At 40.1% G+C, this 14,246-nt stretch overlaps 1 protein-coding gene across 2 annotated transcripts in view; it reads left to right on the forward strand.

Annotated features, from left to right (window-relative positions):
- Positions 1-14,246, forward strand: part of NBAS (NBAS subunit of NRZ tethering complex) — a 215,911-nt gene that overhangs the window by 131,427 nt on the left and 70,238 nt on the right. The window contains exons 34-38 of one of the 2 annotated variants that reach the window (XM_066611939.1): positions 342-499; positions 4,597-4,701; positions 10,144-10,311; positions 10,651-10,764; positions 12,023-12,146. In XM_066611939.1, the coding sequence (XP_066468036.1) occupies positions 342-499; positions 4,597-4,701; positions 10,144-10,311; positions 10,651-10,764; positions 12,023-12,146 (669 nt within the window). The remainder of the gene's footprint in view (positions 1-341; positions 500-4,596; positions 4,702-10,143; positions 10,312-10,650; positions 10,765-12,022; positions 12,147-14,246) is intronic. The other variant, XM_066611948.1, reaches the window with a different exon arrangement.

The following is a 14,246-nucleotide window of genomic DNA, read 5'->3' on the forward strand; positions in this document are numbered from 1 at the left end:
CAAAATTTACCCAACAAGAGATCATAGTCATTTAGAAAAAAAATATGTGCATGTACGGTATGATGAAATTGGGGTATAGTGAAGACATGAAATTTCATACCAGATGGAAAGAAGGCATGATGGTTTAGACGTCATGTATATATGAAATTAAAATTAAGTGTGTGTGTATATCATTACGAAGCAGCACCTGCACAACCATTCCAGAAGGGGGATAAGCTTTAATAACTTGCCATTTTTCATTTTGAAAACAGAAGTTTTGGTACTCCTCTAATGTGAGCTGCTAAACTGGTTGCAATAACATGTTTGTAACTGGCTTTCCCCCCCCCCCTTTTCCATATCAGGCTACTCTAAAAGTTGGGAAGTTTGCAGTCAGCTGGGACAATCTGAAGGTTACCAGGATATGGCTGTTCGGCAGGAGCTCATAGCTTATGCTTTGACACATTGTCCTCCCAGTGCTATAGAATTGCTGCTGGCAGCAAGCAGTACTCTACAAACAGAGGTATGCCTTTGTGCTTTTTAGGATTTCTTTAAAACAAAAACGAATTATTTTCCCTCAAAAATTGCTATAATCACTAGGATTGTATCATTGCTGTGTTTGTACATGCTGTTTTATATTTATTTGCTTGGATTTTTTTCCTTAATCTGAACAGTGGGGCTTCCCCAAATCGGTGTATGTCGTACTGGTTTTGTTATCCTTTTTAGATATGTTTGACAGTTGTGTAAACATTTGTTGTACAGATCCTGGACACCCAGCCCTGCTCACAGGTGACCGAACATTAACCCCACAGGCTCACTGAGAAATGTGAAGTCGAATTCCAGTCTCATCACGTTTTGTTCTTAGCAGAAGATTGTTCCTCAGTTTACTTTCATGATTTTGCTATATGTTCCATATGTCAGAGAAAGATGTGGCCTTGCAGGTATTTTTTTCTACTGAAGCAGAGAAATGAACCTTCCCATAGTGTGATGGTGTTTGTGACAGAACCATCCAATCAGTGCTCAAAATACTCCTCTTTGTCCCTCTGTGGGAGTGGGGTGGAGGTGGACACAGCATGAAGGAGTCAGTTTTGCGATGAAAGGCAGCTAGCAAGGAATGGTTTAAATTCCTCTCCCACCTGTGCTTCCTCTGCTTGTGGTCATGATCACCAGTGGGTGCTTCTCAGTAAGTGCATCAGAATGTTGGCAGAGAGAAACACAATGGTCCACATGATGTGCGATTTGGAGGCTTGCATTCTACGCAGATTTGTATGTATCTCTTTAGTCTTTGCAAGCACACCATTTATTTAATAACGTTTCACCGTTATATATTCTGCCTTTCATTATAGACAGGGTACATGGCTCCCCCTGCTCTTATCCTCACGTAACCCTGCAAAGACATACTGAGAGCATGACTCGCCCATGGCCATCCAATGAGCTTCACGGCTGAGCAGGGACTTGAAATACACAACCTGAATTGAGTTTCAGTGGTGGTGACTGCACCAAATTTTGCTGAACTGTTGACTCAGAGCTTTTCTAGTTATGCCCATTAGAGGACTCCCCTCAGTAGTGTCAGAGGGACGATATAAAAGGATACCTTGGACTCAACGACTATGCCCCTGTGGATCAGAAGATGTTGAAACTATCGAACATGTACTTTTTCATTGTTCATTTTATAGGGACATTCGTGCTACTCTTATTATACCATTGCTGACCCATTTTATGGGACGTACACAACAACAATATATGAATTTGTTGCTGTCTGGTGCAAATCCAGGTATTACTTTTAATGTTGCGAAATTTTTTGCTTCAGCGATGTGCATTAGGACATTGATATTGAAAGTGGACTGAATTTAGTAGAGTTGCTGCCTACAATGGATAGTTGCCTCTGAGAATGGGGGTTTGGTTTGGGTTTATTGAAGATTGAGATTTTTTAGCTTGATGATTTAATTGAATTTTTACTCCTCGTGTAATGTTTTTTAAGTGTACGGTTTTGTATTTTATGTACTGGTCACTGACCAGAATAAATGAATGATAATGATGATAGTTATGCCAACTTAAGGTAGATAATATGACAAAATAATGTTAATCCAGATCCATATGTCATATTTTTCAAAAGGCTAAATTATGGATGGAACATCAAATGAAGTTGGGGGAGTAGGGAGCTTAATTGATAGAGAAGGGAACTTAATGACTCATCAGTAGGCAAAATGTGGAGAAACCTCTTGTTTCATCTCATTGTAGTCCATCCAATTAAAGTTGATGTGAATTTAGAAAGGCATTGCCTTTGATTTTATTTTTTTGTTTTTGTTTTTTTTTATTTGATTAAAGATATGGGTACAGAAAAAACCAAATATACATAGGTTAAGGTAATACAAAGGGAAAAACACTAGGAAATCGCAGAACTGTAGTTAATACCATTTTGAATCACTATAAACAAACAAAAAAAAAAACCACCATTAATTACTTTCCTCCATTCTATAATGACAATACCAATTTAACAAAAATTTCAATCTCATCTATAATTATCATCAACCTTAATATATATACTTTCGTCTGTTTACTTTCTTCTATTTTGATTTTACTTAAATAACTCATAATCGTTTGTCTATCCATCTGTAAAATGGATTCCTAATTGCTGTATTATTTCTATCTTGCCATCTTTCAGTCTTTCAGTTAAGACATCCATTTCAATAATTTCATATAATTTCTTGAGCCATATATCTATAATGGGAATTTCTGAGCTCTTCCACATCTTAGCATAAATTAATCTTGCTGCTATAATTGTGTACAACAGAATATGTCTAGAATCATTATTACAGCTTTCAGGAAAAATGTTCAATAAAAATATCTCTGGTTCGAAGGGTATAACACAGTTAAAAATAGTTTGGATATTCATATGTATTTTTTTCCAGAAAAAAATGTTGTAGTTCTTCTGCCAATTGTAAAAAAGATTTAGGTAAGTTAGGCTTAGCCTTATATATTTAACCTTGGTTGAACCCAAAATTGATTTAAGCAGATGAAGACGCCAGAATATTGATAGTAGAAATTACATATCTAGAAAAGAAATTATTAGTGGTAAATATATATGCTCCTAATGACGTGAAAAATTTTATGAAAAATTGCGTAAAAAATTGGCTCCTCTGAATGAATATGATCTGATTCTGCTGGGTGATTTTAATTCAACGTTTGACATGAATTTAGATAGATCAAGTCAGAGGAAAAAGAAAGGAGGAGTCTTTGATTTTATTTTGAGTGTAGACAATTTCAATCTCTGTACAAGTCCCCCGTTTGCACAGTGAGTGTTGTAAATGGGCCTTATGGGATTTATGTGCTACTTACCAGTGATGAGAACCAGGATGGTGTAGTAGTTTTTGAGTTGGACATAGACCTGGAAGATACCGGATCAAATCCCCCTCAGCCATGAAGCTTCTTGGATGACCCTGGCCTGTCATTATCAACCTAACCTGCCTCACAGTTCTGTTGTGAGGACAAGAGGAGGAAAAGAACTGTCCTGAACTCCTTGGAGGAAGAGCAGTGTAAAAATTTTAAAAAATAGTATGATCCAGTATGTGTTAGTGATATTTAAACCACATTCTAGAGCAGGGGTGTCAAACATAAGCTCTGCAGGCAGGATACTTTAGCCAGAAGCTCTTTATTTGGCCCTTGGGCTCTCCCAGCACCCCCATCAGCTGCTCTCAGTTGCTGAGCTGTACTGATGTGTCAGTGAAAGGGAACCCAAATGATAATTGGGCTCTCCCATATCTTGAAAATATTATCAAGATTTGCGTATTTTTCTCTTCTGTCATTTTCAACTTAAAAAGCTAATAAGACTAAGAGAAATAATAAAAAGTGTGTAGTCCTGCTTTATGACATCACTTCTGACTCTTAGCAGGCATCATGTATGCTCTTTGGCTGGCTGTATGAAATGAGTTTGACACCCCTGTTCTAGAGAGTCCTATAGCGTTTTGCAGTTCGAGTGCTAGGCTAGAAAAATGCAGCATTCCCCATGCAGAAGTGCATCTCTGAAGGACATCTCAATCCTCTTCACCAAATATTCAACTACTAGTTGTCTGGATCAACTGTAGCGCAGACATAGCTGTGTGCCTGTTGTATCTTCCAGCTCTGTCCCATGGCCTTGTATGTTTCTGAAACTTGGTTGTTTGCTTTCAGTGAGAGTAATATTCATCAGTCTGTGTAATCCATCATACGAGGATGGATTCTTAATTCTTAATTCTCGTAATTCTTAATGGTGTTTGACTAGTTCTTTTCTTGCATTCCGTAAGGGTTTCATACTTGCTTCAACTCATATGCAATGCGAATTATTAATTTTTTTTTTTGTTGGGACTGCATGGTCTCTGATCTACCATCTGTTTGGCACAGTGTTTCTGCATGTTTGCTTATATAGAGAGAAACAGGTAGGTGACGTGCTGCTTCTCAAGGCTGAAGCATAAGTTTGTTTTGTTTTGTTTTGTTTGAAACTGTAAAGACCTCTAATCTGTCTTCTCCCCTTGAATTAGGGCTAGCTGGCTTTAAACAAAAAACCATTTCCAGAAGGGAAATATCGTGCATACAGAGCACATGGAGCAACTAATTTCACAGATATTTATCCTTTCTCCTTAGATTCTTTATCATGCAGTCAACTACCAGATACACCCTTCAGAAAAAGGGGAGAACGTCAGCACCTCCGGACCTTCGGTTGTAGTCAAACCAGAGTCGTCTCTAGAGGTGAGCTTTTAGAACAGAGAAAAATTACAGATTACATTTGGATTGTGAGCCACTTGGAACAGGAACCTATCTTCTCAGGCTTTGTAAAGCAACGTGTGCAGAAATGACACCCTGTGACAACTGATAACCCTCTATATGGTCATTCCCAGACATAACTTGATTTCCTTTATAGAATTGTGCTACTTGCCAGCATTCTATGGTCAGCGTATTCCTTCAGCTTTCACAATGTTTGTGAACTGTATTTCACTGTATTTCATCATCATCAGCTGGGTAGTATTCTTTTCTGGTGTGGGGTGGAGAGAGGAAAGGAAATCTTTGAGGAAGGCAAAATTCAGTAAGGAGCAAAAAGACTGGTATATGTTCAGTTGCAAATCCCAGGAGATGTAATTAGTGGTTATTTTCTCTATTACCTCATATGAACTACAGCAGTATTATCAATATTGGACAGTATTCACAGTTTTGGAGGCGTACCCGATAAAGACGTTCATGCAGTGGCATAGCTAAGGTGGTGCAGGGGGTAGCAGTTGCACTGGGTATCAAACTTTAGGGGGGCAACAAGCTGAGCTTGACAGTAGTGACCAAAATTGTGAAAATCTTGATGTGTATGAATAATACCATCATGTTATATATCATTGAAAAGGTAATTTAATGCAGAGTGCAATGAAACAAACTGCACTGGAATATCTGTATTCTATCAAAAATTATGCCCAATTAACCAGAAAATGAAAACACAACTATCTTGTAGAACAAAAAGTGGATTTGCTTAACTCCAAACTGACCTATAAGACTGATTGTTCTGAGTGCCAATGAGATGTTATGATACAGCATGGAACCAATAACTTTTTATTGACTTAATAAAATTTGATTTTATCATGCAAATTCTTCTTTGATCCCAAGTAGCAGGTAGATGCCTTAGCTATGCCACTGACTGGGGGGAGGCAGTAGAGCAAGTGGGTGGTACACTGCTGGGGGGAGGAGGTGGGTTCCTTCCCCTTTTTACTTTTTAAAAAGCCTGGGGGTGATGTCACTTCTGGTTGTGACATCACTTTTGGGGCAACATTCCAAGTTTGGCACCAGGCTACACAATCGTTAACTACTCCACTGAGTTCATGCAATTATTTATCACACTTGCTCAGCATATAGTAAAGCCCACTGAAGTGACCAGGCCTGCTACTGAAGTGACTAGGCCTGCTACTACAAACAGTAGTTTTGAACTCCTTTTGTAGTCATTATCTGAACTGTGCACTGGCACTTACTGACTTACTCTCTTGCAATGGGTCTTTATCCAAGCCAGTTAATAGGATTAAATGGGAATGGGAAGATGGAATCATCCTTTAGAAAAAATGTGCTACAAAGCCATTAGAAGCAACTTCCCACTGACACTACAGTCCTGGCAAAGTAGGACGCATGCTACATTTTGTTATGCAGTCTGCTTTGTATTTAAGACTTCCCTCTGAAGAGCACTTTCAAAGAGCTGCACAGAAAGGCAGCGGAATCCTCCTGTAATTGCCTCTTTCCTTGCTTTCACCATACACTTCTGTTGTATATTGAAATCATTCATCATCTAATTTAGAGATCCTCAGATGAAAACCAAAATGACCCTCTTTTATAAGCAGTTAATCAAGGTCTTAATCAAAAGTATTTTAGAATATTATAGCCAACATTATTAGATTAAAGCGTAGTACTGGGATGTAAGATGGTAAAAATAACAACTCCAGCAAATCATGACACATAAATGCAGGCCAGCATTTATGCTTAATGTGGCTGATGCTTAACTTGGGTATCTTAGAAAAACAAGGATTTTATTTATATATCTCGGTAATGGGAAAATATAATTACTGTGAACTGCCTCGTTAACAGAGAGACTGTAAGTGTCAGGATATAGCTCTGACTTTAAGCATATCTTGTTTGTACTTCCTTGTATGTGTGTGTTTAAAATAAATGCTTTGTTAAAATACATGTAAAAAAGAATGTACAGTTTTACTTTTCTCAAAGTCTTCTGAAATAGTTATAACAGAGCAACAAGTGAGACTATCCTTGGGCCCAATCCTATCTAACTTTTCAACACACATAGAGCCATGAGGTGAGGGAATGAATGTTGCCTCATCTAGTGGAGGCTCTGTGACTGCCCCCACCACCCCAGGATGCAGTGCAAGCTCTGTTGGCATAGCTGCATCAGTGCTGGAAAGCTGAATAGGATTAGGCCCCCAATTGGTGGTTAAACAGTGTATGGAATAAGTGATGGGGTGGGAAGAACAAGCATTTTGTGAGTATGTGAGTAGTCTCATAGGCATGTTATCTTGTTAAGTGTCACAGAGATCTTCTAAAGAGGCAGGTGTTGATCCCCTTTAAAGCATGAGGCCACCTAGAATGCAAGTAAGAGTCTTGTTGATTGATCTGTGCCCTCAGGTCACTGCAGAGCAGCCCTGAGAACACTGTGATAGAAGTCTCTTTATGTATAAACACCAAATAATCTTTTGGGCATAACCTTACTCTCATTTTGAAGAGTGATGGAGCAGAAGGATGCTGGTGGAGATAAAATGCTGTAGAAGAGAGCAAAACTAATTTAAGAAAAACTGTTTTGGCAAGATTACAGAGGCTGGAGGTTATTTGGTTAAAGGACTTTACCAGTGACCTTTCTATAGTGTGCACTGCAGTGATCAGTGAGTGAGATTTGATTAAAACTATTAGGCAGACTGCCTGAGCTAAGCCTGTTCTTTTCAGAAGTCATCTCTCTCTCTCTCTAAAAGCTTGTGTGTCTGACTTAGTGCAAGTGTAATATTTTCTACCTCTTAACAAACACCCACACCTTTTCCACTATATTCTCTTGCCCTCCGTGGAAATTTCCTCCCTCTGGTGTTAACCATGGCATAGCACAGTGGTTCTCAAACTTTTTAGCACCGTGACCCACTTTTTAGAAAGACAGTCTGCCGCGACTCACCAGAAGTGGTGTCATTAACCTGAAAATGATGTCATGGCCAGAAGTGATATCATTAAGCAGGAAAATTTCTAGCAGCCTCTGTACGACAAAATCAAATCAAATTAGGTAAACTAAAATGTTACAATTGGTATGTTTAAAAAAATTATTTATAATAGGGAAGGACCCTCCAAACCCTCCCAAGCATCATACTTACTCAGGTTATCATTCCAGCCAACAATTTTCTTTTGCAAACAGAGCGAGAGTGCTTGAAAAGGGGTTTTTTTTGTTTTTTTTGCGACCCCCCCCCCCCAAAAAAAAATCAGCTTGCGACTCACAGTTTGGGAAACACTGGTATAGCATTGTGTTCTTACTCAGATTAATGCTAACCATGGTTATATTTTCACCTGGTCCTTGAAATTCTGGTTTTTACAAGGTACTGAATGGTGGTGTCTTAGAACAGAGTTCCTCATAGTGAGGACCTTGCAGTTTTCCTACTATGTCACTGCTGCTCTGCTTTCTCAGAGGACCTGGCAGACAAAAGTTTTGCAGTGCTGGGACATCACCTAGATTATGGGAATTGTCAGCTGACATCCCAAAGGGCAATCTCTGCTCACTTATGCTTATAAAGTCTTAACCTTTGTACTTGCTCATTTATGCTAATCAACTTGTCGCAAAGAATAGCAGCATCAGGTAAGCTGAATCATGGAGGAGATGAATCTGGAAGAGATGAGGTGACTGATGGACACAGGGTGCCACCTGAAATGGAATGGGCTGCCCCTGACTTTTTTAAAGGTTTTCATGAATTTTACAGTATTGAACAAGCAGCCTTAGCAACAAAAAGGGGAGAAAATCTCAGACTCCATTTTCAGCAAATGTGCTTTTCAAAAAATGTGTAAAATTAGCTCCAAGAGGTGACTGCTTTTTGTTTAAATACTGTTCAGTGCATCTTTTTGCCATTTATTTTCTAAGCAGGCTGGAAATTTTGCCATATTTTGCTCAGCATGCAGTCCCTTCAGTTAAGGAAGTGAGAACTAAAATTTCCAACTGATTAGGTTGGCAGGAGGTCTCCTCTTTATATCTTTTTTACCACTATTAATAATGAAAACTTCACACTTTGTCATTCTGTTGCATACAGAAGTGTTACATTAAAAAAAAGTACTTAACAGTACTTTTTTGGTTAATGATGTCTCTTTATAATTTCAGATTTCCAAATGATCATCAACAATTATTTCTTTAGCACTCAACATATAACTTTTTCTCCAAATGGATGATAAGGGAGAAATACTGGTTGAAATTTGATCTCAAGCATACCTTTGCTCCTCGTGAACTAATAGATGACACACTTCTGATCTTCTTGGTTATTTTATTGTTTTTCTAAACTAGGCCCGCCAACAAGTTCAAAAATTCAAGTACAAAATAATGACCCAGAAGGCAGATGTATACTTCAGATTATGGAACCTCTGAGCACATGATCAGCCCAGGAACTTGATCTGAGTACCAGAACTGACAATTTTGCTGACAGTCCTGTCACACAAAAATCCACTTCTAGTTGTTGTTTTTTTTACCCTCCTCTCTTAATGTTCACCATCTAACTTAGAGGGGAGGAAACTGTTTTGTTTTTGTGTCTGCTGAACAGTTGTGGCTCAGAAACTCTTACTAGTCTATTGCAAATCACCCTGGGATCTGCTAGTAAATCCTGGTCTACTTTTGTCCTCCCTGATTTTTAATAGTCATTAATTGCTACCTACAGATAAGTTTACTTTGAACACATCTCACTCTTGTCACACGATTGCCTGCCTGATATAATATTTACCTGTTCTTCAGTTTCCCGAGGTTGTATGGCCGATAGTTTTGGGAGTGGCTGTTCATTTGAATAGGTGATGCATTTTGACAATGGCAGGCAGGAGGGTTTTTAAAAGAATGTCATGCTCTTTGGACACTTAAGAATATTACTGCGCATTGTTGATTCTTAGGTGGCTGATAACCACCTGATCAAGCTGAGTGTACTGATCAGATTGTTTTACTGGAGAGGGAACATTCTTATTCTGAAATGACATCCAGCCTGTCATTTAGGATCCTACCAAAGAATTGGAAAACGGTGTTCTGTCTCTTCCTCTCAGTCACTGTTGGGTGCTATATTTAAATCGAGTGTAAAGAAGCAAACTTGTAACAATTTTAACAATTGTCAGAGTTCATCTATAGATTTTGTTCCTAATAAAGCTTGCTTGCTTAACCATTGAATACTAGTGTGTATTATGAACTATGTTGCTAACACAGGCTGTTCAGCCCATTACTGCCATTTTTGTGTGTGTGCAAGAGCAACCAAAATAATTGCAATACTAAATTCAGCATTGGTGCATTAATCTTGCTCTGTATCAAGTGTGGTCATTAACATAATTTTTTGACCCAGACTGCCTTTTTTAATTTATGTTCAGCACCTGTTTTGTTTTTTAAAAAAAGTGCCATGGTTGGCAGCTTGCATCTTAACACTTCTGTGGATTGTATATTGCATAACCTCGCAGGTTGACACCAGCATTTCCCCTCGTCAGTCTGCTGACCTACTGCAGTGGACCACAGCTAAAACCATGAAGGTTCTCTCTGACACAACTCTGACCACAAAAGCTATGCTGCATGCTGTCAGTGATCGACATTGGTGGAAGAAGTCACTGACATATCTTCGGCCCTTACATGTAAGATGTAACCATCATTTTTTTTCCTTTTGCTGTTTGACTTGCACAATCAAGGTAATCTCTAACCTTTTACTCCATGCGGTTATATACTTCTTAGTGTAAAAAAAAGTTCAAAATGGCCCATACAGCTGAAGCCTGTGAACAAGCAGGCTATAAGGCTAATGAGGATCCTGGATAACCATTGATTCTGTATTCGGTAACTCATGTTCTCTTTCATTGTCATCACTAGAATGCAGTTCAGGAGAGATACCTGCAAATGTGTATTATGGTACTTTCTCATCTGATGAAATGTGAAGCTTTCATCTTCACTGTGTTTATATGTATCTCTATTTCTCAAAGGGTCAAGAGCTTGGAGATGTGTTTAAAAGCACCTCTGGAGCAAATGCAACAATAGCAAAGCAAGGCTGTCATCCATTTTATGAATCTCTGATAGATGATCCTTATGTTGCAGACGTAAGTCTTAATATACTAAAACCTATGCATTTTATGGCAACAACAGCTGAGGCTACATTTTTGGCTTCAAGTATCATGGCTGCATAGCAATGCAGAGCCAGCATGTCACTGAATTAGATCAGATTAGCACCAATTTGAAATACATGGTGAATGTTTAGGCTCGTGGGCACTCCCTCTGTCCACATGCTATCCCAGGGTGAGAGCTCCACATCAAAGAGGGATGTGTAGGATATAACTATGTGTTGGTTGGAAAAGAAGGCAGAGCTCACAGGATGACTGCTGAGGAGAGACTTATTTCAGGGAACTGTGCATCACGAGTTCACCAAAATGTGCTATAGTCCTTGACATTCATACAAGGAAGGAAAAAAAGGGAGGGGCATCTGGGAAGATAATGTGTTCTCACTCATCCTTGCTGACTACTGACCTTCCATGTCAGTGAGGCTGCTTCATGGAACCCTGGCCTCCTGCTTGGGATAACCCAAGAATGGGCAAGGGCTGGTGAGGCTGGGTGGTCTGAAGGTCCTTCTGGCCTAACCAGGTTCCCCACACACCCTGGGGCTCCTCCTGAAGTTGCTGGCTACTAGCCTCCCTCTGCTGGTTTTCCACTTTCTCCTTCCTGTCTTCTCCACCAGTCTTCCACTCTTTAGACTTCTATCTCATCACCCTCTGTCAATCTCAGGCTAGTCTCTTCCCTCCCTTGGTTTGCTCCCTTTTGTTCCTCAACTTCCCTTCCCTTCCCTTCCTGCTGGCTCAGCTGTCTCTCCTCTTAGTTTCACTATTCCTGGCCTCTTCTCAAACCACCATGCTGCTATTTGTCCTCCTCCTGCCTCCCTTGTCTCTTCCTTGTGTACCTTCTTTCCACTTTCTCTGATCTCTGTGCTCCTGCCTCATTTTCTCACTCTTTCTCCTTGTCTCTTCCCATGCCCTCACTCTGCTTTTTACATCCTTCTTGCTTTCCACGCTGCCGCTATCTCCGTTCCGTCTTTTGCCCCCTGATCTGCCCTTCTTTCCTATTGCCCTCTCTTTTTGGACCTCCCTTTCCCTGTCCCCATTCTCAACATCAAAGTTGGTTGCATCGCTTCCTCTGTCTCATAAGACCTCACATGGTACCCAGAAATCTCATCTCACTGCCATGAGCTGTGGTGCCTCCCAATAGCCACTGCTCCCAAGGCACTGCTAAGTAGTTAAGGAAAAGAGTAGGAACACAAATCTACTGCAGTTATAAAGAGTTGTGTTGCTTTAAATCTTTGTTCTGCAGAATGAAGTCACTTATACCACCTATCAGCACAATCCTTTGGAAAGCTTTGCAGAAGTATTGTTGAGAACTGGAAAACTTGCAGAAACTAAAAGCGAAGGACATGATATGTTTCCTGCAACTGAAGGTAAATTGTGTGCATGCTTGCCTCTATTTTCACACATTATTAGAAGGTAGGGCTCAAACTGATGTCCAGCTCAGTGATTTTTAGAATTTGTACCATTGGGAAGCCTTCTTTGCTGAAGAATCCTTGTGCAGAGCAGAATACTGTGGCCATTGCGATCACATGGGGTACAGGCCAACCTTGTTTGAGTGTCACTGTGGTACTCGATTCTTTATGAACTGTGACTACATCCAAAACAGACTCAACACAAATCTGTTAAATGAAATTAATCTACCATCAGTGTCCTAACCTATGATACTTGGTGTGGTAAAGAAATTGCTCTGCAGGGAACAAAAAAGCTCTGCAGAGAATTATTAAGATCGCGCAGCACATCACCAACCTTCATCTACCAGCTTTGGAGGACATCTATACATCTCGCTGTCTGCAGAAGTCACATAGTATTCTGAGAGACCCCTTCCATCTGGCTCATAAGTTCTTTGAACTGTTGCCTTCGGGTAGACGATACAGAACTATTAGAGCAGCACCACACGACTCCTGGACCGTTTTTATCCCACAGCCATAATTACGTTGAATAAGGCGATATAGTTGTTACCATGCTCCTGGGCATTATGGTCTGTTATACTGTTTTTATATTATGATGCATGTTGTATAGAATGTGTGGGTGATTGTGTAGAGTGTGATTGTTGGAACTGTAGTATATATTTATGCTTGTATCTCAAAGGTGCATAAATTTTGTTGTGCTGTAGCAAAACAGTAAAGTTACTACTACTACTACATCAATAAACTTAAGAACATAAGAACAGCCCCACTGGATCAGGCCATAGGCCCATCTAGTCCAGCTTCCTGTATCTCACAGCGGCCCACCAAATGCCCCAGGGAGCACACCAGATAACGAGAGACCTGCATCCTGGTGCCCTCCCTTGCATCTGGCATTCTGGCATAGCCCATTTCTAAAATCAGGAGGTTGCACATACACATCATGGCTTGTAACCCGTAATGGATTTTTCCTCCAGAAACTTGTCCAATCCCCTTTTAAAGGCATCCAGGCCAGATGCCATCACCACATCCTGTGGCAAGGAGTTCCACAGACCAACCACACGCTGAGTAAAGAAATATTTTCTTTTGTCTGTTCTAACTAATCAGCTAGTTTGTCTGATCCAGTGGGGCTGTTCTTATGTTCTTAACTCTCCCAACACTTAATTTTAGTGGATGTCCCCTGGTTCTGGTGTTATGTGAGAGTGTAAAGAGCATCTCTCTATCCACTCTGTTCATCGCCTGCATAATTTTGTATGTCCCAATCATGTCCCCCCTCAGGCGCCTCTTTTCTAGGCTGAAGAGGCCCAAACACCATAGCCTTTCCTCATGAGGAAGGTGCCCCAGCCCAGTAATCATCTTAGTCACTCTCTTTTGCACCTTTTCCATTTCCACTATGTGCTTTTTGAGATGTGGCGACCAGAACTGGGCACAATACTCCAGGTGTGACCTTACCATTGATTTGTACAATGGCATTATAATAGTAGCCGTTTTGTTCTCAATACGTTTCCTAATGATCCCAAGCATAGAACTGACCTTCTTCACTGCTGCCACACATTGGGTCGACACTTTCATCGACTTGTCCGCCACCACCCCAAGATCTCTCTCCTGATCTGTCACAGACAGCTCAGAACCCATCAGCGTGAAGTTTTGATTTTTTGCCCCAGTGTGCATGACTTTACACTTACTGACATTGAAGCGCATCTGCCGTTTTGCTGCCCATTCTGCCAGTCTGGAGAGATTCTTCTGGAGCTCCTCACAATCACTTCTGGTCTTCACCACTTGGAACTTGTCTGTGAAGAATCTCTTATCAGTTTCTGCAAAACAGAACACAGTTTGAAAACCTCTGGTTTAGATTGTGGTTGCTAATTACCAAAATGATGGTTAAACTTTTTATTTCTTGCCTCTGAATTTCATGACAGCATCAAGTAAATTCAGTTATCCTCGTTGATACTTGTGGTCTCTGAATAGTTAAAACTAGGGATCGAAAATCAAATAAGAGAATGTGAGATAGTATACCTAGTATCCCACACTGATTCTGATGATTGTTAGAAGAGTCATGCCCATTGA

Source organism: Tiliqua scincoides, chromosome 1 (genome assembly GCF_035046505.1).
Source record: "Tiliqua scincoides isolate rTilSci1 chromosome 1, rTilSci1.hap2, whole genome shotgun sequence".
Classification (NCBI taxonomy): domain Eukaryota; kingdom Metazoa; phylum Chordata; class Lepidosauria; order Squamata; family Scincidae; genus Tiliqua; species Tiliqua scincoides.